Source organism: Mustela putorius, unplaced genomic scaffold (genome assembly GCF_011764305.1).
Source record: "Mustela putorius furo isolate JIRA1106 unplaced genomic scaffold, ASM1176430v1.1 tig00000738_pilon_pilon_pilon, whole genome shotgun sequence".
NCBI classification, from domain to species: domain Eukaryota; kingdom Metazoa; phylum Chordata; class Mammalia; order Carnivora; family Mustelidae; genus Mustela; species Mustela putorius.
Genome location: NW_025421463.1, coordinates 5,974,754 through 6,002,103, shown reverse-complemented (window position 1 = coordinate 6,002,103; position 27,350 = coordinate 5,974,754). Strand labels below are relative to the sequence as shown.

Below are 27,350 nucleotides of genomic sequence, written 5' to 3'. Positions count from 1 at the left end.
GACAAATAATGATGTAATTAATTATTGAATTAAGGAAAAGGGTAGTAGGGAGGGGGAGGACACATTCCTTAAATTTTTTTTTGCTTTTCCTCAGCCTCCTCCTCTGTACCAGACGTCTTGGGCCCCTCCAGGGTGGGGGGGGATACGCAGACACAGGCGCCCACGGAGTGATGTCAACCTAAAAGCAAGGTGGAAACTGAAAGGTCCTTGGGGAGGTGGATGCTTCGGAGGTCTCGGAGAGAGGGGTTATTCATTCGTGGTCCATTCATTCATTCGAGAAATCTTCTGGTGGCACCTACTGTTTAGGAAAACAAACACGGACCCTGCCCTACTAGGTTGGCGGACAGACAGCGAGAGAAAACAAATAATGCAGACGGTTTCAGTCAGAGCCTCAGGCACCGCCGGGCTGTGATGGGGACGGCACGGCCCAGGAGAGCGACCGCCCAGGGGTGGGGACGTCCTGTATTTGCGGCACCCGCCCTGGCCCCGCTCAGCAGAGAGGTCACCACGCCAGCGACGAGCGCGCCCTCCACCCGGTCCGCAGCACGCGCGCCCCCGAGAACGAGCGCGCGCGACCCGCCGCCCGCCTGCGCCGCGGCGCCCTCCGCGCACGACTCCCCCTGGCGGGAGCCCTCGACCACACCAGCCGCGCGAGCCGGGGAGGGGGCGGGGGCGCCGCGCACGCGCAGGGCCGGCGGCGCGCGCCGAGCGGGGGGCACCGCGAGGGTGCAGCCACGATGGAAGGGGGTGCGTACGGAGCGGGCAAAGCCGGGGGCGCCTTCGACCCCCACACCCTGGTCCGGCAGCCGCACACCATTCTGCGCGTCGTGTCTTGGGTAAGGACGGCTGGGGTGGCCCGGCCGCGCCGGCGGTGGCGTGTCGTGGGGGCGCGGGCAGCGGCGGCGCGCTCGGACTGACCCCAACCCCGCCGGACCCCGGGCAAAGGTGCCGCAACCGGCGGGGAGCCTTCCGGACAGGGTGCCGGCGGCCGCCACCCCCCCCCCCCGCTCCTTCCCGGGCCCCGGGCGGGGGTCCCAGCGCTGGCGAGGGGCTCCCGCTCCTGCTGCCGGCACCCTTGCTCCCCGGCGTCCCCGTTCGCGTGCGGCCCCCCATCGCCGTGACCTCCAGGCCGCCGCTATGCAGCTCGCGGCTGTGGTTGCGCGCTGCCGCCGGGCGGATCAGCGGCGGTGGGGATTGAGCCCGGGTCTCAGGTGGCCTTTTTTGGGGGGGTGGATCAGGGCGTAGATCAACTCACGGGTGCACGCCACGTCTGCCGTGGACGTTCAAGGAGGAGAGGGCCGGAAACCAGGTTTGATGGCTTAGCCCGGAAGGTATGGAGCGATGCGCCGGGAGCCGGGGACCTGGCTTCCCCCGGGGAAGTGCCTCTCCTTCGCGGCGTGACCTTGGGCCGGGAACCACCCAAGAAATGTTTATGGGAAACGAGGAGTTACATTCGGAGGTGGGGAGAGGCAACTCTTCTCTCATGCCTCGGTTTCCCGATTTGTAGAGAGGTGGGAGGAGCTACCTTGGGCTCTGATATTTCCTGAATCCATGACTGCCCCCCAAGTACACCTGAATGCTTGTTGGGGGAGGGGGTTTGGACCTCAACCTGGTGCGGGTCAGAATCCCCCAGCAGTGGGGGGGTCCCTGCTCAGACCTGGGGCTCTGGGGGAGGAGGATGGGACAGAGACAGTGAGCACGGGGGGGGGGGGTGTCAGATGTAGTGGGCAGCACCCCAGGAGAAGAAGGCCAATGCGAAAGTGGGTGCCTTTGGCCCCCATAGGGTTTGTGGCCATTGCCCAAACACCCTCACTGGAGGGTTGTGCCTCTGTGGGCCTGGGGCCTATTCCTGTGGGCCCACAGGGGGCTAGGACTGGAGACACTGGCCAGGGTCACTATCAGCGACCCCAAAGGACTACACCTAAGGCCAGCCACAGCCTCAGGGTGCTCAAGTGTTCAGGGTTTTCAGGGCAATATTAGGATCTGATGGGTGGGACAGCTTGGGTGTTTATCTCTGGCCTCCCAGAGAGAAAGGAAGCTAACTGTCCTTTGTCTGAAAATGTTAAAACCTCCTCCTGGCACCACAAGAACCCCCTTTCTTCTTAAGATGGGGAGCTTGCTGAGGGCAGGGAAGCCCCACTGGCTACATAGGGCCTGGCAGTGGGCCTGGCACCCCGGGCACATCCAGAAGGGTTTGTGGTACTGGATTCATTCATCTGTGCCAGTCTCCAGTTCCCCAGTGACCCTGACTGGCCCTTGGCAGAGACAGAACTCCGGTGGTGGTGGTGGGGGGGACACACCTGCCCCATCAGGCGAGCCAGCTGTGTGCTCTGCTCCCCTTTGCCAGTCCCACTGGCTTTGTGAGGGGGTGTGGGCAGTTTGCCTGCTTGGGACACTTCTGCCTGTGATGGCTTCATTTAGCAAAGGTTCACCAAGTCTGCTGGGCGCCTAGGGAAGACAGCATGACTCAGACGCAGCCGATAGTGCTCGGGGATCACATAGTCCCACTGGGAAGGGAGCCAGGTACCCCCGGGCAGAGGCCGTGAGAGCCAGCAGAGGGGTACCCCCTGCCATGGGAATCAGAGAGGCTTCTCCACTTCTCCCAATTTGATATCAAATTGGGCCTTGAAGGATAAGCAGGGCTTACCTCTGTTCATCACGTCTGGGTGCCAGAGAGACATTCCAAGAAGGAGGAAGGAAAAGTAACTATGGAGAGGCCGCTGGGTGCAGGGGGCCCGTGTGCAGTTACCCGCCACTCATTCCCCTACGGCTTCTGCATCACTTGAGGAAACAGGCTCAGACCCAAGGTTACTGAGCAAGTAAGCAGCAGACAGAGGATCTGAACCCAAATCTTGGAGTCTCCAAAGCACATTGATCGCTTCTCTGGAAGCTGGAAGGGGTCAGAATCCTGGGTTTCAGGACTGGCCAGGATAAAGGTCATCTGGGCCAAGCACCCATCTAATCCCCACCCCCAACGGCCTCCTAGCTGTGCTTACTGCCTTTGTGTGAGCAGAGACAGCTGATAGAGGCTCATTGTCACCTTTAAAACATACAGATATTTTTTTCTGATCATAAAAGTAATGCCTGCTGATATCTGGAAGATAGAAACATCACTTGTGATGGTCACACAATATTAATGTACTGGGCATAATACCACCTCGTACTTAAAAATGGTGATGATGGTATATTTTATGTCCTGTCTATTTTACCATGATAAAAACAATCAGGAAAAAAATCACGTGTGATCCCACCGCTCAGAGAGGCCCAGTGCCTGCCTTCCAGTGTTTTTCGGAAAATGTGTGGTGCGCCGACATGTTCTAATGCGTTCGTGAGTGTGCGAGGGATGTAGCTGGAGACCTGACCTTGGCCCTAGTGTTCCATGGTGCCCCAAGAGGTCAGGGAGGCCGTGGACTTCACCTTGAAGCTAAGGAAGCCTGAGCTCCGGGCTAGGGCGACTGGTTCAACCTGGTTTGCTGGCACTTTCCCAGCTTTAGCCCTGAAAGTGCTGTGTCCTGGGAGCCCTGTGAGTCCCACACAAACCTGGACACCTGGTCCCTCCATCCAGGACCACATCTGGGTCCCTCCCTTGCAGCTGGGATACAGCCCTAACCCCATGTGTGCTCGTGGGCTGGGGATTTTGTGCCATTTGTTTCTGAAAGAGGGACCTCCCCCTACCCGGATCTACCCTGGAACCTGGGTGGAAGCGGGTCCCTCAGCGCCTTCTCTTTGGCTTCCTCAACTGCCCCCTTCCCCACCCACTGGCCCCCAGGCCCAGGAGGATGATTAGGCACAGCAGGCCTTGAACGCTTTGGCTAAATGGGGAAGAAGCTGGCAGCTGGCTGGCCCAGCTGACTAGGAGCCAGACTAGAACCTTCCATGTCTGGGGTGAGGCAGGGGATGGCCGAGGTGGGGCAGCTCTGAGGGGCTGCTTCTGCCCCAGTTGTAGGGAGACAAGGCCGGTCCGGCTGGTGGCCAGGAGAAGGCTGCCCCACAGACCAGCTACGACCACCCCTGTGCCTCAGTCTCACCAGCTCATTGAGGAGGCTGAGCTAGGTCATAGGTGACCCAAGACTGCTGCCTGTCAGGGGACACCTTTCTTTGTTCTGGGCTCAGGTGGGGGCCCGGAGCTCTGGCGGGGAGCTAGCTGATTTTATATAAAGGATCCCTCCTCTGTGGCCTTTGCGGTTTTACTTTTAGTGGGTCCTACTGCCGTGCGGGGAAGGAATATTGGTGCTGGTGGAGAATAGGGTGGTTCGTGTTCTCATGTTCATTTGGAGCAAAACAGAACGCTAAAGTGTTTGAGATGTTGGTGTTTCTGGGGTTGATTTCCTGAACAGGATTCTGTGAGTAGGGCGGGTATCACCCCCCCCAAATGACAGAATAAGGCACAATCTGGAGGTCTGTGGGGTTCATATTCAGTGTACCCCCTGTGGTCCCCCATCTACATTGCCATGGCACCAGGGGGGCTCGACGGGTTCTCGTTTTCATCCACACCCTCGATCACCCCAGTGAACACTGACAGTAAAAGCTGAACTTGGTTTGGAAACACAGCAGCTTCGAGATGAGACACCCCCCCCCCGTCCCCCCTCTGGTCCAGATCACGATTCCCTAGCCATCCTGCATCAAAATCCTGGAGGTGTGGAGTGGGGCAAAGGGGTCCGGGGTGGAGATGGAGCCTCTGGCCAGCTCTGGCATTCAGTCATTCATTCCGCAAATGCCAAGTCCCTGCCCGGTACCAGCCTGTGTGTCCCACCAGAGACACTCTCAGTCCAGTGACACGTACTCCTAGGAGGCCCGAGACACCACAAGAAGAAAATCCAGTAGCGGGTAGATGCCTCTGCGAGTGGGATATGGAGGACTTCCAGGGGGAGGTGACTGCTGAGTTGGTTCTGATAAAGATGCTGGGAGGGAACATTGCAGGTAGAAGGAGCAGCAGGCGCAAATGTCAGAAGCTTGAGGTCCGAGTGGGCTTTAGAAATGATGGGGAGCTCTTGGGGGTCCCCAGTGTGTGAATGAGAGTGCCATCATACTCTGTGAGCGGGCCCTAGGGTGGCAGGCAGGGGGTTGCTCACCAAAGACCTCGGGTCACAGAAAGGGATTTCAAACGGAGAAGAGCTCCCCGTGGCTGCCAGGGGGAGATGGGGCTTAAGGTTCTGGGAGCGAGTGTTCTCACAGGAATTGGGTGGCCTCATCCCGCCTGTGCTCTCCAAGCACCTGGCACAGCCGGGTCACTAACTCAGGGAGCGCTGCCCGGCCAGAAGTAGATCACATGCTCCTTTGTCCTTTATCACTAGCAGTCTTGGAATCTTCCTTATCTTTTAATCTGCTTGTGGCTGACCTTTGGCTAGTCCATCTGTCTTAGGTCTAGGAAGGAGGCAGTGGCAAGGAAGTCTTCAGGAGACGTTGGCTGGTAGGACCCTGCCTTGCATCTTGGGCATTTCCTCATGCACAGGGGCAGTGCAGGAGCTTGGGAGCCTGGGGGAGCCTGGTACTTGGCGTGGGGAGCAGGATTGCCTAAGCAGGATGTTGGAAAATCCTGGCCTCTCCAAACCTCATCTGTGACCTGCCATTGGAATGATAAGCTTTGGGGCAGACTTGAAGCTTTGCAAAGATGGATATTTAAAGGGCCTGCCACACATCCGTTCTTCCTAGGCCTGTAGCGTCCTGGTCAAGTGAGTTTTGTTACCCCACTTCAGGTGAAAAGCTGAGGCCCGAGAGGTTAACTGGAGGGGCTGGGATCACGGCCAGCAGCTTCTGCTTCAGGGAGTCCCCAGCCACATGGGGGGAGCCCCATGACTGGCTCCTGCAGGGCCCTGCCCCTGCTCCTGAGAAGCTGTGAGGAAAGCCCAAGCGGTGGGGGGGGGGGGGGAGAACAAAAGCTGGGGGAGGAGGGGCGGAGAGGAGGAAAAACCAGGAGGAGAGGAAGGGCAGATGGCAGAGCTGGCGAGGGAGCCGCGCTTGGCAGCCAGACCTGGAGAACCGGCTGTCCGGTGGGAGGAGAGGCAGGACAGGCCGCTGGGAAGTGCCTGCAGCCTTGGGGCCTGAGGCCACGTTCTGCACCCCCTCTGACCCTGACTGGTGGTATGTCTTGAGCAAGATGCTATGTCCTCTGGGCCTCAGTTTCCCCACCTGTCAGATGGAAAAAAGAGTCAAATTGGGCTGGTGGTTGCCAACCTTTCTATCCTCAAAGAACTCCCACTCTTGCTCCTGGTGGTCTTCAGGTTGGGGACTTTGGGACCGGTCAGTCTTTGAAGTGATATCAAGAACCACACCCCTATAACGCTTGTGGGGGTCCTGCAGCAGGGGGCCTGGGCCCCGGGTCCCAGTATGTGAGCAGAGTGTCGATTAGATCCTGGCCCAGCAGCTCATACCTCTGTGTGTCTGGAGGACGCCTCCCTTCCAGGAATGGAATTATGTTCAGCTTCCCTTGTGGGGGGCAGGGGGCGGTGTGAAGGGGACCGTGGGGAGGGTGGGTCGCTGTTTGGCTGGGGCAGCCCTAGGCTGCCAGGCCCAGACTACTTAGAACCCCAACAAGCCGGGGCTCCCAGCTCCCAGTCCAGGCGGGAGCGGACATGGCCCCGCTCTGAACATCCCTAATTGTAAATTGCAGGAACCCGGCCTCCCCGCCTCGACCCTGCTCGCCTGGCAGCCTTCTTAAAAGAGCTCTTCTTTCCCTCATACCCCCCTCTGTCGAGCCTGGAGGCGGGACATGGTCCTCCTGGCTCCCGAGGCTGCCTCTAGACCATTCTCCCCCAGCTTTGGCTTCCGTGCCGGGCTGGCTGCCCTCCTCTTAGGCCAGCCCCAGGTTGCCCCCCTATCCCGCGAAGGCGCCCACCACCCGACACTTGCTCTGTCTAGCACAACCGCCGCCTTCCTTCCAGGCGACTGTGGCGCCCACTTCTGTGATCCTGCTCCCGTCCGGCCTCGCCTCCTCCCACAGTGCTCTCCGCACGGCCCGGAGCCCCCCTCGCCTGGCCCACCTTTCCAGCAGCCACCTGCTCTCCCCCGCTCCTGTCTCTCCAGCTCTCTGTTCACCTCTTGACCCCAACATCTCTGAGCTTGGGACCTCTGAGCCATCGACCCTCGGGCTGGGCCCTCGCCCCGTGCTCCCTGTCCCCTTCCAGCTGAGCTCCTCCGGGTGTCACCCACCCGGCCCCCTCCCCAGCCTCCTGGGTCCGGCGCTCACCCTTCCCGGGTCTCTCCGGTTCTGTGGCCCCGGCCGGCCTCACTGCAGCCCCTCACTCCTGTCTGGCCACAGTCTCCAAGGGGTCTCCCTCCGTCTCTCACCTGTACCCCACTCAGGCTTTCTCCCCCTTCTCTCCGCCGTCTGTGACCTTCTTGCCAGACCCAGGGTCGCTGGTCATTAACGACCGCCTCAGCCGAACTTGGCCAGCTGTGAGAGGCTCATCCATCCTCCCCTGGGACCCAGCAGCCGCAGGACACACACACGCTGTCGTCTCCCGTTTAACACACACGCAGCGCGTTGCTGGGGGCCTGCTCCTTGCCGAGGGCTCATGGTGGGAAACAGTGGAGGGAAATGTGATGATGAAACCAGTAAAAAAACACAGAGATGAGCACACAGCCAGAGTGAGGAGACGCTGAGGTCAGGGACAGGGAGGGGACAGTACAGTGGAGATGAGAAGGCTGGGGCCAGCCAGGCGGAGAGGCGGGGAGGAGGGCTTCCCGGCAGGAGGAGTGTCATGGTAAAGCCCGACAGGTGCAGCAGGTCAGCGAGGAGGCTGGGTTGGGGGGAGGCTGTGTCTGTCATGTCACTGTTGTGTCCCTGGTGCTTGATGGTGCGTGGCGTCTTGTAAAGGCTAAACGAGGTGCGGAACTGCGCTGCTCTACCTTCCTCTCTCCACCCTCCGTCCTTATTCAGGGTCTCCCACTTGGCCTTCAAGGCCCAACTCAGATAGCGAGCGCCTCCTCCTTGAAGACTTCCAGGATCTGCACCCCCCCCTCCAGCTGGCTGTCTCCTCCCTGCTTCCTTTGTGCTCTCTGTGAACAGCTGTAAGAACTCTCAAAGCAGAAGGCATTTACCCCTTTGTGTCCTTCTCCTTCTCTAGAAAGTGAGGCAGGGCCTGGGACCAGATTACCTCTCTGAAGACCTGGAATTGCCCCAGAGGGGAAGAAACTGGACCTTGTCAGGCTTGTAGGAACTGGCAGGGCAGAGGCAGGCACTGAGGTGAGGAAGAGCTCACGGACCGGGGAGGGAGGTTATCCCCGTTCTTCTTAACCAGTGGAGAGACCGCAGAGAGCCTTGGTTTCCCCATCTGCAAAATGGGGAGAGCCGTGCCTGCCTCCAGGGGCCACTGGGGCAGAGCGCGATCCTGCCTAGGAAGGGCCCCTGGTGCTTGGTTGGCCTTTGCGGCACTTTCCCAGGGGGGACATCACTCCCCTCCTGACCTCAGAAAATTCCGAGGGGGTAGGACCTGGATGAGGAAGGACCTGGGCTGTAGAAGGTTGTTGGTGGAGGGGGATCCTCCTGCCCCCCCCCCCACTCCCTTGGTTGCACAGCCACAGGAGGCTGAAGCTCTCAGTGCCTTGGGGACAAGGGTCTGCATGCTCAGGCCCCTGCCCCATAGAGCCCCCTCCCCACCCCCACCTCTGAGAATGTGAGGGACAGCTTGCGGAAGATTATGGCCTAATCCCCTGCAGGTCACATCCAAGGCTTCGGAACAGGGTGCCCGGGCAGGGGAGGAGAGAAGCGACCCTAGGAGCACCCCGACCTGACCCTGCCTCAGCCCTGCGGCTCAACACGAGGCTCTCTGGGAAGCAGAGTGGCCGCCTGGTGCCTGTCATGTGCTCCTGCGTTGGCTTCAGCCATTTTCCTCATATGACCCCGTGGGAGGCAGGGCCCCACTCCCATGAAACAGGGGAGGGGGTGCTTGGCAGCCTGACTCATCCCTCAAAAGCACAGCTCCTTTTTTCCTCGCAGTCTTTCCCTGCGGCCCAGGGGCAGGAGCAGGGACTTTGGTATGGACACTGATAGGAAGGCAGGTTCAGCTCAGGGTAAGGGAGAGGACGCAGGAGCCCCCCCTTACTAGAGAGTGAGCTCCCCATGTTCAGAGGTATGCAAGCAGAGGCCCAAACTAGGGGTGCTGAGGAGAGAATGCTCCCTTCTCTTGACTCCCATGCTGCCTGTGCCCCTACCTCTCTCAGATTTGCTGTTTTCTCCCCTCTAAGCTTTTCCTGACCCTCCCTCTGGGTCCCAGGAGGGAGATGTTCACCCACAAATGAACCAATAACTAGGGACATCTGTGTATAATGATGTTATTGAGGAAATGAGGTGGAGTATCAGCCTCTTAGTATAGATCTGGGAGTCAGGTCTGGAGGGTTTCTCTGAGTAGTTTGTCTTGCCCTGAGGTTTGGATGTTGAGAAGGAAGCAGAAGGAGCCTGCCTGGGAGATCTGGGGGTCTCTGGGTATTCCAGGCAGAGGGAACAGCCAAGTGCAAAGGCCCTGAGGCAGGAGCGAGCTTGGGGGAGAGCTAGAGGACAGTGGTGAGAAAGGAGTCTGTGAGGAAGGCAGGAGACCTGGGTTGCAGTGGGGGAGGGATTCGCTGTGGGGGTGGAGGTGAGCAGGACAGAGCAGAGCAGTGACTGTTCTGAAGGGCTCTCTCCAGCTGCTGTAAAGGGGAGGGTGCAGGAGCGGGAGAGGACACAGAGAGACTGGGAAGCTGCTATCTCGCCTGGCAGGAGGTGGTTGTGGCCTGGGCTGGCACGGGGGACATGGGGTAATTTGAGTTACTGGGGGGCAGGAGGAAGCAGTAGGCCCAGTACCCCGTTGGATGGGCTTTGAGGATGAGCCCAGTTTGGGGTTTGAGCTCCTGGGTGGGAGCCAATGTGTGGAGGGAGGAGGGGCACTAGAGGTCACTGGAGGTCACTGGAGCTGGAGAGGTCAGATGTGAACCAGCAGCCCAAGTAAGGGGGACGGCAGAACCTGCCTAGGGAGGCAGTCCTCAGACTTGGGAAGGACTAGGAAGAGTTGGGGTGGGGGAGCAGCCACCGGCAGAGGGGAGGAGGCTGGAGAGGTGGCTGTCCTGGGCCAGGCAACGTTGCAGCCTGGAGGTGGGCAGCAGAGACCGTGGAGCAGAAGGCTACATGGGAAGATGTCCCAGTAGAGGGTGAGACAGTACCATTCACCGCTGGCAGGACCCAGGAGCTCCTCTCTACAGTTTCTCAGGGGGTGGGGGGAACCCAGCAGGTGCCTAAAGATGGTTAAGGCCACCCTCTGGGGAGTTCCCAGCAAACAGCAGCGACCTCTGGCCCTCAGGCTGGCTTGGCCCAGCTCTCCTTGGAGCCGGCTCAGCCTGATGCCCTGCAGGGGCCCAGACACGGCCTGCCTGCTCTGGGTGCGGATGTGGAGTAAAATGGGTCCCGCTGCTCTTGCCCTGTGGGGTGGTGACACAGCTCCGAGGGCAGGTGTCCCTCCTGGAACTCATCCTTGTCCTAGAGTTTGGGATCTGGAATTCACTGTTGGGTCAGCAGCTGAAGGTAGAGATTTGGCTTACATTCTGGAATGGGGCGAAAGTGGGGGCAGACTTGGGCTGGGAGCTGGCACCCTGCTTAGCCGCTGTGGGCCAGCCGGTATGGGCCGCCCGCTAGAGTCTAGGCATGTTGGGCCTCAGCTTCCTTCTCTGTGAAATGGGCTCAATGAGCCTGATTTGTGGAGATGTTTTTAGGTTTATATTTTCTTTCAAGGTTTTAAAAATATTTTAATTTATTTTATTTTATTTCTATTAAAAACAGAGAGAGAAGGAGGGGCAAAGAGAGAAGGAGAGAGAGAATCTTAAGCAGGCTTCACATCCAGCTCAGAGTCTGACTCAGGGCTCAATCCCACGACGGTGAGATCATGACCTGAGCCAAAATCAAGAATTGGCCGCTTAACCAACTGAGCCACCCAGGCGCCCTTCCTTAGAGGTTTTGGTGAGGATTAAGTGATGTGATTTTTGTCAGGACCTCGCAGTTGATACGGAGCCCCTGCAGAAGCTGTGGGGTTAGCTCAGAGTCTCCTGGGGGAGACAGACCCAGAAATGAGTTCCCAACAGGAGCGTGTGCAGGGTCGGGGTGGAGGAGAGTTTTGAAGGGTGAAGGATCAAAGGAGTTTGTTCCTATTTGAAAGATGAAAAAGGTGGGGAACGGGGCGCCTGGGTGGCTCAGTGGTTAAGCGTCTGCCTCCGGCTCAGGTCATGACCCCAGGGTCCTGGGATCCAGCCCTGCATTGGGCTCCCTGCTCAGCGGGAAGCCTGTTTCTCCCTCTTCCACTCCCCCTGCTTGTGTTCCCTCTTTCACTGTCTCTCTGTCTGTCAAATAAATAAATAAAATCTTTTAAAAAAATAGAAAGAAAAAGAAAAAGGTGGGGAAGGGCGTTCAGGGAGTGGGAACAGCAGGTGCAAACTTATCAGACAGCCTGTGACCATGCCAACCCTGGCCCTCTGGGATGGCTGAGCCAAGTGGGGGAGGGGGAGTGGTGAGGCCGGCATGGGGGGGTGGGGTGGCCTGGCCCGACTGGGGTCTCCATTTCTATGCCTCTGAATCCAGTACCCCAAGATCCTGAAATTCTGAGGTACCCCTGATTTGTTTTTCTGAGTTCAACCTACCTCTGTTCCAACTGCCATCTGGAATCCATTTTTTTAAAATCCATTTTTAAAAAGACCCAGGATTGGATTATAAAGACAGCAAAAAAACAGCCTTGGCCCATTTACATTGGTGCCTTCTTTTTATAGCATTTTCTTTAGTTCAAGGCAGAGGGGTGGTTTATTTCCTGAGCCTTCCCTTGACCAGTGGCCTTTGTGGGACACCTCCCTCCCCCGCCACGCCACCTTGTCCTGTTTCTGAGGCACTAGTTCTGCCACCGTGGACCTGAGTCCCATCCCTTCCGCTGATCCGCCTGTCAGGAAGAGTTCAGCCACAGCAGCGTAGAATTTCATTCTGGTTTCATTTCCGGGCCGCTGGTGGCGGTTCTGTGTACTCTCGCTGCAGATCCGGCCTTAGCAAGTCCCCTGGAGGCCGCCTGACCTGACGCAGAGCCTGGCATGGGGCTCCGAGAGACTAGGGTTTTAGTCTGCAGCTGCCCCCACCAGCCGCGGTCCCAGGCAGGTCCCCGGACGCTGGGCTCGTCCAATTAGGAGGATGCATGTTAGTCACCTAGCAGTTCCTGAGGGGGCCCCCCCCTTCCTCCCAGCGGGACGGGAGCGCTGGGGGCAGAAACCTGAGGCCCATCCCAGCTCGTAGGGGGGCTCCCTCCCACTGGGGTAGAGGAATGGCCGCTAAATGGAGAAGTTAACCCAGGGCTTGCAGGGTCCTTGAGGGAGTTCGGTGGCCCCAGGGGAGCAGTTGTGTATCCTTGGCAACACCTTTCCGTGTGTAGACTCTCCGCCCGGTCTGGGTGAGGCTCTCCGTGCCCTAACCCAGCTCTGTGGCCTACAGGGGATGTGGTGTGCACATCTGTGTCCCCACTGGTCATCAAGCCACAACCCTACCCCCAACCCCCTGTCCTTTGTTCTTCTCCCATCCCCCACGGCACACCTGTCAGCAGATGCTGGAGGCTTTACCTTCCACATACATTGGGCACCCACCCCGTCCCACCAACCCCCTGCCGGTGCCAGCCCAGGGTGCTTAGCCCCCGGAGGGTCTCCCAGCTTTCACTCTAGCCCTGCACTCTTCAGTGCAGGCAGCAACCAGGTCCAGAGAGGAAATAGTATGGGGGAGGGGAGCGGGGCATGGGAAGGTGGGGAGGCACTGGCTGGTGAACCGTGGAGGGAGCTGAGGCCCCAGGGCCCTGACCACCAGCCCTGGAAGGTTGGATCGTGTCTGGAAGGCGGTGGGGAACAGCTTTAGGGCCCTTCATGCTGCAGGGTGGGGATGGTGACCCACAGGTCTGGTCACCCTGCTGTGACTTCTCACCATGTCCCACTGTGATCCTTCTGGCCTTGTCACCCCCCACCCCGGAAGTGCACCTGCTCTCCCTCCCTCCCCGTCCCATGCACCTGTGCAGCCCCACTCCTCGGTCACTTCTTCCACCTGCAGCCTCTGCCTTTCCTGCTCTGCCTGAAACAGGCTTCCCCGCTTCCCCTCGCCTCGGCCGGCCGAGCTGGCTGCTTCTCTGCTTCTCGTCCGTGCTCCGCTCCCCGCCTGCGATGCCTCGGTCTCTGTCCAGCTGTTCAGCATCAGGCTGGCGTTTGGGGACGCCGCCCCCACGACACGCCCCCATGACACGTGCACGAGCTCATTCCTTCCTTCGCAATGCGCCATTGCTTTACGGATGAGGGGACTGAGGCGCAGAGAAGGCAAATCACTTGCCTGAGGTGACTTGGAGCTGCAAGAAGGGCCTGAGCATGGAGAGCCCTGCCTGCCGGAGCCGTGGGCTGGATGGAGAGGAGGACCAGAGCTGGCACAGAGCCTCCTCTCTCTGCGCTGCCCTTGGGCCCCGCCGGTTCCCTGGAGGATGTTGCGATCTTGTTCCTTACCCTGTTGGGGACACGCTGTCTCCAGCACGTGCCTCCTGGCCTCCCCAGGGTCTCCCTGCTTCTCTCCCCAAAGAGGGCCCTGTCTTAATGGTTCCTCCTCTACTGTCCCCAAAGCCCCAGCTTCCGCCCGCCTGCTTCCCCACCCTGGCCCCCTGGCCTGCTTTTGGCGGGGGGTCCACCCTTGTCCCCACCCCTGGTGGAGCCTTTCAGGAAGTGCTGCCCAAGAGGACCTTCCTGGTGCTCTTCCTTCTTTCCTGGGGCCTCTGGAGAAGGGAGTTAGTCCTTGCCAAGCCCCTCTTGTGCACTGCCCTGCTTGGGGTGCTTGCTTGTAGTTCCCCATTAGCCCTGAAGGGAGGGTTAGTTTTTGCAGAGGACGGATCTGAGGCTCAGAGAGGTTGTCATTACCTGAGGCCACATAGCATAAGCCACAGGCCTGGGGTTTGACTCCAGCAGCTCTGTGGGACTCCTCAGAGTCTGGAGCATCCTTGAATCAAGAAGCTTTTCCATTCTGCTGGATTGGGGACAGTGGGTGACATCCGGAGCTGGGCCTCAGATTCCTGACCTGGCAGGTTCCTGGTAGGAACCGTGGACTTATCTTGGCGCACAAGTCCGAGGGGCTGTGTGAATGGCAATCCCGAAATGGTGCTGTGCACAGCTCTGGCAACCAGCCGTGGGAGCCTGCCTTCGTCTCCCGGTGTCCAGCGTCTGCCTTGCTTGTTGCCCAGACTGTCGGTAGACCAGGAGTCCCTTAGACAATTCCTATGAAGTCCAGACTTCCTGCATCTCCCCTCCTGGGCCCCTGAGTGCCAGACGTGGCACTCAGTTACACCGTGGGCCCCTCAGGTGTCTGGAAAGACTACCCATCCCTCAGGGCCCACCTTCTAAGGCTGAGAGTCAGCCTGGTCCGGGGGGAAAGAGCGCAGGACTGAGAATCGAGAGACTTGGGTTCAAGTTCAACCCATTCTGCCGACAACAGTCCCACCTGCTGTTTGAGGCTCAGTTTTCCTCCGCCGCTAATTGGGAGAAACACCAATTGCCCTCTGTGCCTGGTGGGTTGATCCTAAGGACGCAGAATGTGTGGCATGCCTGCACAGGGCTGGACCTTGGCTGTGTGTACATGCTCGAGTCTGGACTGTCAAATGTGTGGCTCACAAGCTACCACAGGGTGGTCGTGGTTGAACAGAACACAGCCCCACAGTCTCCTCTTCCTTCCTTTTTTTTTAATTGCAGAAAAAACCCACATGGAACATAATAAACCATTTTAAAACGCGTAGTTCAGTGGCATTTATGTTGTGCAAAGATCACCTCTGTCTAGTTTCAGAACCTTTCGTCCCTATAAAAAAACACCCCATGCTCATTCAGTAATCACTGCCTGTTCTCCCCGCCCTGGTCGCCTTGGTCTGCTTCTTGTCTCTGTTTTGCCTGTTGAGGATACAGGACATAAACGAAATTATGTAACATTGACCTTCAGTGTTTGACTTCCATCACCTCTTTTTTTTCTCTTGTTTTAAGGTTCATCCAGTTATGGCCATGTCAGAACTGTTGTGTTGTTTGTTTTAATGACTGAAAACTATTCCGTTATATGGAGATGCCACGGCTGTTTCTCCATTCATCCATCGACAGACATTTGGTTTCGAATTTTTCCTAACACACAGTGCCGGGCACCAGTGGTCTCCACACTCTTGGTCATGCCCTCCTTTAGGAAAAACTTCTGAATCATTCCTCCCATTAAATGTAGATTTCTTCATTTTATATACATTATTACTCCACAGATGCAGTACATTACAAAACCCACGTAAAGTATGGACATCTTAGGGACGCCTAGGTGGCTCAGTTGTTAAACATCTGCCTTCGGCTCGGGTCATGATCCCAAGTTCCTAGGATCGAGTCCCACATCGGGCTCCCTGCTCAGCCGGGAGTGGGGGCGGGGTGTCTGCGTCTCCCTCTCCCTCTCCCTATGCCCCTGCTCATGTTTGCTCTCTCTCGCTCACTCTCTCTCACATAAATAAATTAAATCTAAAAAAAAAAAGCATAGACATCTTAGGAAGATGAGATTAAAAAAATAATAATACTTATTTTTTCCCACACCTGGCACGGAGTTACTGCCCATCCTATTAGCTGAGGATGAAAATGTTCCTGAAATTAGTTTCTTCTTTTAGAAAAATTGGAAAACACAAAGAAGTGGAAAACGGGCAGTAAAAATCCTTCTGGCCTCTGCCTCAGGCTCACTGAAGGCCACACACCTGAGGCTCTGAGGTGAGAGGCAGGAGGAAGATGCATGAACTTCTCTTTTTTTTAAGATTTTATTTATTTATTTGACAGAGAGACAGAATAAGAGGGAACACAAGCAGAGGGAGTGGGAGAGGGAGAAGCAGGCTTCCCACCAAGCAGGGACCCCCATGCGGGGCTGGATCCCAGGACCCTGTGATCATGACCTAAGCCAAAGGCATTTCCTAGTTTCATTTCCTGGTTTTATTTCCTTGGTTCCTTAGTTTCATTTCCTAGTCATTTCCCAGTTTCTGATGTCAGGAATCCGCTTAGCCAGGGACCAGTGCCTCGGGATCCCTCACAGGTTACCACGTGGGGTCAGCCAGGGCCGTGGTCGTGTCTGAAGGCCGAGGGTGATTCCATTTTCAAGCTCACTCACACGATGCCAGCCAGGGACTCGATTCCTTGTGAGCTGAGGGGCTCCGGGCCCTGTTGACTGTTGGCTGGAGGCCTTCCTCGGTTCCATGCCACGGGTAGGCCTCTCCCCAGGGCGGTTCAAAACATGGCAGCTGCTTCATTAGAGCGAGCAAGTAGGGAGTGGCAGAAGAGGGCAAGCAAGGTGGAAGCCAAAGTCTTTGTAATCTCCTCACAGAGATCTTATCTCTCCCTTTTTGCAATATTCTGTTGGTTCGAAGTGAATCACAAGGCCCAGCCCACACTCAAGGGAAGGAGGTTGCACAAGGCTGTGAATACCCGGAGTTGGGGCTGGAGGGGAGGCGGCGTGGGGCGGAGGGCGGCCATCTTAGCTGGCTGTCTACCCCGCTGCGTAGACCCGTCACAGAGGGCTGCTGGGTTCAAGGAGGTACCATGTGCACTGCACTTGGGGGAGTACAGATTGCCCTGTAATTGGTGGGATTGTGACTGCTGTTGCTTTTTTTAAAATTAATATATTTATTTGAGAGAGAACGAGTGATGGGAGGGGCAGAGGGAAAGAACCCCTGCAGACTCCCTGCTGAGTGCAGAGCTGGCCACGGGGGCTTGATCCCAGAACCCCGAGATCATGACCCGAGCCAAAACCAAAAATCGGAGGGTTAGGGGCACCTGGGAAGCTCAGTCGGTTAAGCGTCTGCCTTCGACTCAGGTCATGATTTGAGATTAGGCTGGGCATGTGCCAACATCTAGGGGAGTTGGCCTAGGGTCGGGGCTTGACAGGCCCACCTCCCAGGACATAAGACCACTTGTTCTAGGAGGCCAGGTCCAGCTCTAGAGGAATCTTGGTGTCAGGGCCCAGGAAGACCTCCCAGGACCTGGTTGGTGGGATGGTACCGCCAGATCTGTGGTCAGAGGCTCCTTAGAGTCTGAGGCTGAGGAAGGAAGTGATTGTCCCCCCCTGCGCCATGTGACCCGAAGCAAGTTGCCCTCCCGTCTCTGGGCCTCTCCTCTGAAATGCCTGCTTCACAGCAGCCTTGTGGCTGTTTGGGGTGAAGAGGGCTCACGGGGGTGCGGGCAGGCAGCAGGCTGAGGGCAGTAGCCTCCCCTCCTCCAGGCCTGGTGCTGGGTCAGGCGGGCCTGGGTCTCACACTCGGCCCGGCCCGGCCCCTCCCCCGCCCCACAGGTGTTCTCCATCGTGGTGTTCGGCTCCATCGTGAACGAGGGCTACCTCAACAACAACTCGGGGGGCGAGAAGTTCTGCATCTACAACCGCAACCCCAGCGCCTGCAGCTATGGCGTGGCTGTGGGCGTGCTTGCCTTCCTCACCTGCCTGCTCTACCTGGCCCTGGACGTGTACTTCCCGCAGATCAGCAGCGTGAAGGACCGCAAGAAAGCTGTCCTGTCCGACATCGGGGTCTCAGGTGAGTCCCCCGGCCCCGTGGGCACCCCCCAGCACAACAGAGCCTGTGGAGGGTGCCCCCCGCCCCGCGGGTCCATCACTCCTCAGCTATGAGGCATCTGAGGGGATGGACTTGGGGATGGACTTGGGGTCACCTGGCTGGCAACAGGGAGTGGTGGGACTGGGGCTGGGCCTGAGATGCTGCAGCAGCAGGGAGGGGACCCGGCTTCCCGCCCTTCAGAGGCCCCTTCTGTGCCCTCTCCCTTGGTAGAGCCTCGTGAGAAATCAGGCAAGCCTGACAGCCTGGTATGCAGTCCGGGCCTAGGGAGGGTCGGGGTCCGACATGACCTGATGCCCCTGCCCTCCAGAAACAGCCTTTGGCAGAGGTGCCCCGACCTCTGTCCCCAAGAGTTCTGAGAGTCTGATCGCTGGGTGCTGTGGTTGAAGGGCAGTGAGACTTTGGCTGTGGTTTCAGGTCTCTGGCTGCGACCTCCCGCCATTACCCAGCCTGGGACTCTCAGGATGAGTCTGGCTGGCTGTAAGGAGTGAGGCCAGTCCCTTCCACCTGGAAGCTAGAATGAAATTAGTAGTTCTCAAACTGTATTCCACAGAGCCCCAGGGTTCCCCAGCAGTGCCTGTGAGCCCAGCCCTTTGGCACACACACGCTTCATCGGAGCAGCTCTGGTTCTCCCTGGGTAGTCTCTGAGCACCCGCAGGAGATCTCACTACCACGAGGCTCCCTCTACTGAACTCCCCAGGCCTCTCCTCAAGAGGGCCCGCCCGAACCTCGGGCTTTATAAGGCTACGGGTACGGGTACGGAAGAAGTCAGTGCTCAGACCCGGCCAGCCAAGCTGCCCCCCTTGCCCAGCCTCCTCCTCTCTCTACCCTGTTAGGCCACTGTGGGGCAGTGGTTGGGCTGGGGGTTCAGATCGCTGCCCCTCCCCCACTGCTGCAGGGGCGGGCGGTGGTCCCCAGGCGGGGATTCAGCTGGGAAATCTGTGTGTGGCTGAGGTGACAGAAATGCCCACCCAGGCTGACTGACTTTTCTCTCTGTCTCTCCCTCCTTCCCTCCCCTCACCGCCCCTGGCTCTCCCCGGCTCTGCTCGTGGCTGTGCTGTCCCCACGGGGCCGGCTCCCTTCTGTGGTCTCTGTCCCTCTCCATGTCTGACTGACCTCCCTGCTCTGGCCTCGCCTTCCCTGTGCGCCCTTCTCTGCCCACCCCTGCCCCCGCCTCTCCCTCTGGGGGTGGGGGAGCGTGGGAGATGTGCTCCTGAACCCCTCCCTGGCCCTCCCCACTCACCCTCCTGCCTGGCCCCGGTGAACACCCCAGCCTTCTGGGCCTTCCTCTGGTTCGTGGGCTTCTGCTTCCTGGCCAACCAGTGGCAGGTGTCCAAGCCGAAGGACAACCCAATGAATGAAGGGACAGATGCGGCCCGAGCCGCCATCACCTTCTCCTTCTTCTCCATCTTCACGTGGGTGAGTACGCCGCTCGCCCAGCACGCACCCTCCTACCCCAGCCAAGGCTCCCAGGCTGCTGGCCTCAAAGCTTAGCCAGGGACTCCTGCTTCCTAAGGCCCAAACGGCCCCCTGCATCTGTCCTTGACGCCCGCATGGGGCTGCTTCCTGAGGAAGGAGACTGTTGCCCATGTCAGCGAGGACAGTCCCTCAGTGACGGGAGACCCTCGCTTTGGTGCAGAGCAGCCTCCAGAGATCAGGAAGGCCCTCCCAGCTGCTCTGGGAGTTGGGTCGTGGGCGTTTACCATAACCTTTTACAAACACAAGCAGAAACCTAGATGGAAAGACAAGGTTTGCAGTTCTAAGGGAAGGAGCTCAGGCCTCGGCGTCAGGAGACCTGGGCCACATCTTGGCGCTGCCTGGAATTTTCCAGGACTCTGTCTTCCCATATGTAAAATCAGGCGATTGGATTTGGGGTGGGAAGTTGTCATAAACTCAGATGCCCACGGGGCAGGCAGCACATGGGAAGTTCTGAGTGAGCGGGTGGCAGGTACGTGCTCTCCAGAGGGGCACCCTCGGCCCGTGTTCCAAAGCAGGAGTGGGGATCCACACAGGCCAGGTCTTCCCACTTTCCAGAGAAGACAGAAATCTGAATTTCTGTGTGAAATCTGATCTTTATATGTTAAAAATTAATTCAAGTTAAAAAAAAAAAAGCCTACTATGTAGGTCAAAGAAAGCATGTCTCTGGGCCCCCCTGGCCAGACAGCACCCCTTGGCAAGCTCTAGACCTAGGCTGGGCCCTCTTTCCCACTGGTTCCAGGTCACCTTGATGTATTTCTTCTCCGGTCGTCTCCCTCCTGCAGATGTCTGGGTCACGTGGGCCCCAGGTCCCCGTCGGAAGGGTTCCCCTACCCTGCGTACAGCTCTTTCCCCTCCATGCCTCCCAGGAGTCCTGGGGCTAGATACAGGCCACCTAGCCCCTCCTGCAAAGCGAGCTGCAGCCAGCCCTCCCTGTCCTGGAGTGACTTCCTGCTCCTTATGAGAGGCCTTGAATATCCATTTTCTCTAGGGACACCCTGACCCCCATGCAATATTAGGAGCTAGAGTCTGGAGGAGAACACCTGTGGTTCGGGCCCCAGCTCCCCAGCTGTGGTCACACCAGCCCTCCATGTGTCACACCACACCCTCCATGGGCACACCATGCCCAGGGCTGGGCAGGAAGAATCAGATGACCCCAGGGCATCTCAGACCAGAGAAGGTGCCCCGTGTATGGGGACAAGCCAGCCCACCCAGCCCTACAGGGAGGTGTTTGGAATAGTGAGCCCTGCCATGGGGATGGGGTTCACAGAGGAGGAATGGGTGATAGGCTGGCAGGACTTCTAGGGGCAGATCCAAGAGCCTGACTGACAGGAGCCCGCTGGCCCACTGCCGCCAGCCTCCCTGCTGGCACTTCTGCCTTTCCCAGCTCATCCCCGTTGGCCTCACCCCTGCTCTCTCCTGCTCCTGGCAGAGCCTGACCGCAGCCCTGGCCGTGCGGAGATTCAAGGACCTTACCTTCCAGGAGGAATACAGCACACTGTTTCCCGCCTCAGCCCAGCCGTAGGCCTGCCCGGCTTCCAGAGGCTAAGGGGTGCCCCAGGTCATGGCCAGTGGCAAGGCCATGGGGGCGGCCTGCTGCCAGGGTGGCCAGGATACCAGGGCCCCCAGGGCAGGGGAATGCTGGCTGGCAAGGCCAGTTCCGACCCTCCACTTAATTGTTTGTTGCCTCCTTTATGTTTCATTTGTCCGTTCATTCAGTAAACATTTATTGAGCTGTTTTGTGCCTGGTGATGAATCAGACGGGGTCCTTAGCATTAGGAGCCCATGGGCTGGGGAGGGGAGAACAAATTGCAGTTTCCCCCAAATAGACTGCCGGGGGCTCTCGGAGAATAGGAGGTGGCTCATACGCGGGCTGCCAGGGTGCCGACTATGAACACTGTGAGAGCCTGTCCCTCGCGGTAGCATGAAGGCTGATCTTACTCCCCGGGGAGGCTGGCTGCTCAGGAGCGGGGTGTGGGGAGCCTGCCCGAGGATGTCAGAGGACACCTCGCCTGGCTCTGCTTTCATATGCTGTGTGACCCTGGGCAAATCCCTGCACCTCTCTGAGCCTCCGTCCACTACCCAGTGGGCCTACCTCTCAGGGCTGTTGTGCGGATGAAACAAAGGCTGATGCAGGGCCTGGCACAGAGATGCTCAATAAATGTAGGCTCTTTTGTTCTTTCATGCATGCATTCATTCATTCATTCTCTCCCAGGAGTCAGGGACACCTCCCTAATCTCTACTTTGGGGGCAGTTCTCATGGGGTGCGTCCTTGTTCTTCCAAAAGACTCTGGCCTCCAGTTCTTTATAGCCTCCAGCTTCCCTGGGCAGGAACCACTTTCCTCTCCACCCTCTACAGGAGCTGAGGGGGTATTAAAGCAAACAGGCCCCGAGAGCAAAGCACAGAGAGAAGGAGCTTCCTAACACTAGAGGCATACAAGTGCAGATGGCCGCAAACAGTGCACCCGCTCTGGGGAAGGGGCCGGGCACACCACCAGGTCCCTGGGCTCTGTGCACAACTCCCAGCGTCCCCTTCGCACCCCAGTCCAGCAGGGTCCCCTGCCTTGTGACACAAATCGAAAGAAAGTCAGTGCCTGGTCACTGGGCTTCTGGAACGCTCCAGAATAAAATGCCAAGCACACTTCAGCCCCTGCCTCTCACCAGATGGGCCTCTGGGGTTCCTCGTTGGTTTATGGCCTTGTCAGGGGGCTGATGAAAGAGTAGGAGCTGGAGAGGGCCCTTGCCTGGAAAGAGGAGCACCTCTGTGTCCAGGTCTGGCTTCTGGCATGAATTGCCATGAGGTCTCCTGTAACGAAGCCTCGAGGTCCCCTGTAACCCAGCCCAAAAGCGGGTTTTTTAGGGCATTAGCCTCTTTGTATCACAGACTACCTGCTGGAAAGATCTTTGGAGGAGGCTTTCAATGTAAACCTGAAAACTTTTTCTTTTTTTTTTTAATTTATTCCCTAGCTTGCTGTGGTCAATGTCATTGTCCTTAATAACAATGCAGTAGTTTTTATTGAAAAAGAATTTCCCGCCTACATACATATGCTATAGACAAGTCGTTCCCAACGAGGTCTTGTGGGAAAAGGGCTTTGTTGGTCAGATAAGGTTGGCACATGCTGCTTGCCAGTTTTCCCCTTGGGGGATCCCAGCATACATTAGTCAAGGCTCTGACAAGTTCCGTGGCCCTGACACTATTTCACTCTGTTCCCAAACTTGTTTGATCAAATATTTGAGTTACAATTAGGTTCAGCAACAAGTGAAATTGTAAATTGCAGCCCAAGTCTGTGAAGACACTGCAGGACTGGCCTAGTGGCTCCAGGGGACTTTCGTAACCCAGGCCTCTTCCATCCTTCCAGTTTGGCTCATGGACCTCATGGTCCCGTGTGGCAGCTAGAGCTCCAGCTACCACATCTGCATTCCAGGCATCAGGTCAAAGGGTGGGACAAAGGACTTGGGGTGACGTGCTGGCCAGAACTTCGTCACATGCTTACACTTTGCTGCAAGAGAGACAGCATGGCTTTTAGGAGATACCAACAGTTCTCTCTCCCACCGAGAACCTGATTTCCCCATTCCACATAACACGCCTGAGGACACGGTTTGAGAAGGATGCTGTGGCCTTTGGGCCACTTTAACACTACCCCCACGGAGGATGTTTGGTGGACCGTTGTGACCTCTGGGACATGGGGGGGGTGACTTCTGAAGGTTTCTGTAGCTAGATGGACAGCGTGGCTCTGGCTCTCTTGAGGGCTGGCTGCCAGCACAGACTCCCCCACCCGCCCAGGCAAGCTTAGTTTCGTCCCTGGTGCTTTGAGGGTACTTAACCCCTATTGCGTGTGTCGCGTGAACTAACTGCCACTAACCCGCTGTTCTTGTCTGTCTGTCCCCTAACCATCCCTTCCCTCCTGTCCTCGTCCTCGCCGGCGCCCGTCACCAGGCGGGCCAGGCCGTGCTGGCCTTCCAGCGGTACCAGATTGGCGCCGACTCGGCCCTCTTCTCCCAGGACTACATGGACCCCAGCCAGGACTCCAGCATGCCTTATGCCCCCTACGTGGAGCCCAGCGCCGGGCCGGACCCCGCCGGCATGGGCGGGACCTACCAGCAACCGGCCAACGCCTTTGACACGGAGCCCCAGGGCTACCAGTCCCAGGGCTACTGAGCTGCCGTGACCACCTGCCCCTTGCCTGTCCCCGCCCCAGTCCCAGCTGCCCCTCCCCTCCTTCACCCCTGCCCACACCCAGACCCTGGCTCCCTCCCAGACTGCCCTGCCCAGCGCCTTGGCAGCCTCTGCGTTGTTCTGCTGTGGTCCAGGGCAGCTCGGTGGGATGGGGCGGTAAGGTGTTGGGGGTCTGTCTCCACGTGTGTGCAAGGCTGTGTGGCAGGGGCTGGGGGGCGTTTGCACTCGTGCGTTGTGTCACTGAGCGTTCATCACGTGCCTACTGTGTGTCACGTATGGGCTTGACACAGGTAGGGAGAGACCAATGGTCCAGGGAAGGGGGACGACAAAGTGCGGAGGAGCCCCGCTGCTCCCGGAGGTGGGAATTGGCGTGAAAGCCCGGGATGATGCCAGGAAGGTTTGGCTCTGGCGTGTGTGGGGACGTGTGGAGGACACTGGGGGCTGTCACCCAGCCCTACTACGAGTGTGGGGTGGTCTCCGTTTTATGGTTGAGAACACTGAGGCCTGCAGAAGTCAAGGTCCCTTGCCCAGGGTCACTCAGGCAGCCAGTGATAGAGTTGGGCCCAAGCCCAGGCCACCTGACCGGAGAGCCCCTGCTGTATCCTGTCTTCCCTGCCTTCCCCGTCCCTGGGGCGCCACCACTCTGTTCCTGTCACTCTGGGAGGCCTTGGGGACCTCAGCCCGTGAGAGAACCCTGATTCTGCTGCAAGCCAAGGGCCTGCTCTGCCTGGCTGCTCCCCACAGTGGGCCAGCCCAGCCTCCAGGCCCTGCTCCCCACATCCCCACGGCCCCTCCCCCAGCCTCCAGTCGGGGTGGGAGGGCCAACGGGGCTCGCCTCACTCGCTTGTTTCCCCATGTGCTGTGCCATGCTGTGTGCGCCCCACAGGGAGCTCTAGCACCCTCTCTGTGGCCTCCCAAAGGACTGACCATTGTCCCTGCCCAGGGCTGGGTGGATGAGGAGGCCCAGAATGGGGAGTGACCGGCCCAAGGACACAGTGACTGAGTGGCAGAGCTGGGCTTGCTGCCTGGGTTTCTTGGCCCCAGCCACCCAGCAGGTGCCCCGATTCCCTGCCCTGCCCTTGTGACCTCCCAGGAAACAGAAGTGATCTGGGACACTGTGTCATCTGTCCCTCAGCCGGGGTCAGCCAGGGGCTTGGAGCCTGGAACACCCAAGGACATGGAGAGTCCTTCCACTGGCCTTCCAGAAGGCTCAATGAGAGGACCATCTCCCTGTGGGAGCAGGGGAGAGGGGGCAGGGGCTGTGGAACCCGCAAGGCCAGCCTTCAAGCTGCTGCCATGGATCAAACTGCTCCCAAGATGAACGCTGAGAGCCCCTGGTGCGTGGTAGGCTGGGGGAGGCAGTGGGCTCTCGGAGACGGTAGCAGGTGTCTCCAAAGGCACAAGGAGGATTGGGAGGAGGAAGGGATTCTTCACTGAACCTTAAAGGATGGGGAGGCCTTAAAGGAGAGAGAGAGGTGTGGGGGGGCATGGGGCCCCGCGTCCACTGGCCAGTGACCCAGGGAGCAGGACTGGGGTATCATGGCCTGGCACCATGCTGGCTGTTCCTACCACTGGCACCCCATTTCCCCACAAGAATCCTCAGAGGCAGGTCATACCCACCTGCCTATTGACTCAGCAGCTGTCTCGTGCCAGGGTTTCAGAAAACATGCAAGCTGGCCGTCCGGAGATGTGTCCCAAGCCAACCACTGTACCCAGGGTCTACCGGGGGCAGAGAGCTATCCGAGTGCTTGCCAAGGGATGCCAGGGCGGGGGCGGGAGGGGCTCTAGGAGGGGCCAGGAGGATGGGCAGCAGTTAGCACAGTGATGGGGGAAGGAGGAGGAATCTCCTAGGTTGAGAAGTAGCATCGTTGTCCCCACTCAACAGAAAGGGAAACTGAGGCTCGGAGTGTAAACGAGTTAGCAGTGGAGCAGGTATCTGAACTCGAGCCTGTTCCAAGTCCTCGGGGGGGGGGGGGGGAGGCAGCAGTGACAGGAGAGATCCCCAGACAGCCAAGCAACAGCCGGTCTTCATAGACTCCAGTTTCCCACATCTGAGGGAGGCGCTCTGTCTCTGGTAACCCGCCAGTGGTGTAAGTGGGGATGGGATGGAGTGGTGGCATTTACCAGGCCGAGCAGCGGAGCCTGTACCAGACCAAGTTTGAGAAGCAGGTAAGGGGCGCGGGTGGTTGTGGGTGCGCTTCTGGCAAAGTGAGGTTCTGTACGCATGCAGGAGGTTGAGAGAGGCCCTTCCCCGCGCCCGCTCCCTACCAAACAGCTCCCCTGCTGATGGACACCAGGAGACCCCAGGGTGCTGCTCACCCATTCTCCCTGGGCACCAACGAGCTGCTCGTAATACGGAGCTGGAGGGCCGGGTACCACTTGAGCTTCATTGATCCCCTGGGTGTTTCTTCTAGACTGTCCCTGCCACCCCAGACTGGGGAATTTTACAGAACCCCTGCCACGAGGGAGGGGCGCAGAATCTTCTCACTTTGCATTCTTCACTCGACCTGGGGTACAGCCCAGACAAGATCCCATCATCAAGCTGGGTGTTGGCAGGGGCCCAACAGTGGTTCAGGTGAGAAATGGGGAGAGGGCGGGATTCGGCTGGAACCCAGGGCTCCTGACTCCCCTTCTGGGGACCCCCTGCTTCTTCCACTGACTGAGGACAACACCCAGGAGGTCCCAAACTTAGAACCCCTGTTCGTGGGCCAACAGTATCCTCTGTCCCCCTCCCTGCTGCCTCCCTCAGCCTCTCCCTTGCTTCCAACCCTTTCTCTGGAGAAGACTGCCCCCTGCAGCCTAACCTTGCCGGGTTTGGGCTCCCTCCTTCCACCAAGCACAAGAGAGGGCCCAGGAAAACTGGGTTCCACACAAGTTTAGAGTTGCAAGGACCCTTAGAGAAGGTAGAGTAGGCCAAGAAGACAGTCATTTGTCCAAAGTTATGCACAGAGAAGTTGAGGACCTCGGTCTCCTGCCTCTGAGTTAACACTCACCCAGAGCCGTCTGCCTGGGTGTGGCGTCTGGTACCTGGGGGTGTGACAGTCAAGGGTCTAATTCCCCGGGATTTGGCATCCGTTCCCCTACTCCAACCTCGCCTGTGATTTTTGATCTTCAGAGACTCTCGGGGGCATCAGGCTCCCCCCATGTAACCAAGAGCCCCCACTTGTTACCCCTTGAGGGCCCCCAACCTTGGCCCAAGACCCCTTTGATCCTCTAAGGAGCAGGAAGAGGGAGCACCCCTCCCAAGAGTGTGGGAGGATGGGCTGGTCCAGCCATCTCCCAGCGCTGCCCCTTGATGTGACATTCCCCATCCCCTGGTGCCCACAGCCCTTGTCTGGGTGTCCCAGCCCTCCTGCAGCGTAACTGCCTGTGTATAGTATAAATATATATATTTTCTATATATAAGATGTATAATATAAGGCTCCACAAATATATCTCTGTGTGTGTGCGTGTGTGCAGTGAATGGCGGTCCCCATCCTGGGCCCCCACTCTGGACTCCCCCACCACCTGGTTAAGTCTCAAGAGTGAATCCAGTGGCCCCGTGACACCCTCCATTATGACATCTGTCCATTTGTGGTGAACCAAGTGAAGGTGGTGACTTATGGTGACATAGTAATAAAGTGAAGACAAGCCCACCAGCTGACCGCCGCGTGTCCTAACGTCTTTGTTCTTCCTGGGTGTGGCCTGGGGTCGCATTCCCTCTCCCCACTTAATTGGCACCTGCTTTTTTTGTTCTTACTGTTCAATACAAGTGAGGTCATGACCGTTGAAGCCAGTGCTCCCCAGCTTTACATGTATGCGTGCAGGCACACAGGCCTACATGTGCACACACACCCCTGTCACCATTCCCTATCCTGGTCCCTTTCCCAGTCCCCGAAGGTACCTAAGCTTCCATACAGACCTACACGTAGGTTTGCAGGACACTAATTAAAGGTTATGGTCCTGAGCTGGGCCGTGTATCTAGACACAGTGCTGGGCTGTAGGAGTCAACACTGAGCAAGGTAGTCAGCCCCCGTCCCCAGAGACTAGTCCTCCAGCAGGAGGCATGGATGCAAAACCAACATGCAAACAAAATAAGTTGTGACAAGTGCTGAAAGACCATCAGAAGATGCCGTCTAGACCTGGGCTCA

General features: G+C 58.2%; 1 protein-coding gene and 1 long non-coding RNA gene across 4 annotated transcripts; one reads left to right on the top strand and one right to left on the bottom strand.

Moving 5' to 3' along the window:
- LOC123393082 lies at positions 1-1,492 on the bottom strand. Its single transcript, XR_006607808.1, has 2 exons — positions 1,256-1,492; positions 1-298 (listed from the first exon to the last, which is right to left on the bottom strand). It is a non-coding gene; the product is annotated as an uncharacterized LOC123393082 (long non-coding RNA).
- SYNGR1 (synaptogyrin 1) lies at positions 619-26,863 on the top strand. 3 transcript variants are annotated; one of them, XM_045083838.1, is made up of 4 exons: positions 619-836; positions 17,294-17,531; positions 18,841-18,986; positions 23,047-26,863. In XM_045083838.1, exons 1-4 carry the CDS (start codon positions 738-740, stop codon positions 23,200-23,202), a joined length of 639 nt encoding a protein of 212 aa, XP_044939773.1. In that variant the 5' UTR covers positions 619-737; the 3' UTR covers positions 23,203-26,863. The 3 variants fall into 3 exon arrangements, with proteins under 3 accessions (XP_044939773.1, XP_044939772.1, XP_044939774.1); XM_045083837.1 differs by having other exon boundaries at positions 621-836; positions 22,981-26,863; XM_045083839.1 differs by lacking the exon at positions 23,047-26,863 and adding an exon at positions 20,476-20,781 and having other exon boundaries at positions 641-836.
- Positions 26,864-27,350: the final 487 nt, after the last annotated feature.

Bases quoted from the DNA above. Each gene is read 5' to 3' on its own strand.
- SYNGR1 (XM_045083837.1), top strand. From the start codon at position 738: ATGGAAGGGGGTGCGTACGGAGCGGGCAAAGCCGGGGGCGCCTTCGAC. The intron at 17,532-18,840 runs GTGAGTCCCCCG...TGAACACCCCAG, and splicing joins GTCCGACATCGGGGTCTCAG to CCTTCTGGGCCTTCCTCTGG. The intron at 18,987-22,980 runs GTGAGTACGCCG...GCCCGTCACCAG, and splicing joins TCTTCTCCATCTTCACGTGG to GCGGGCCAGGCCGTGCTGGC.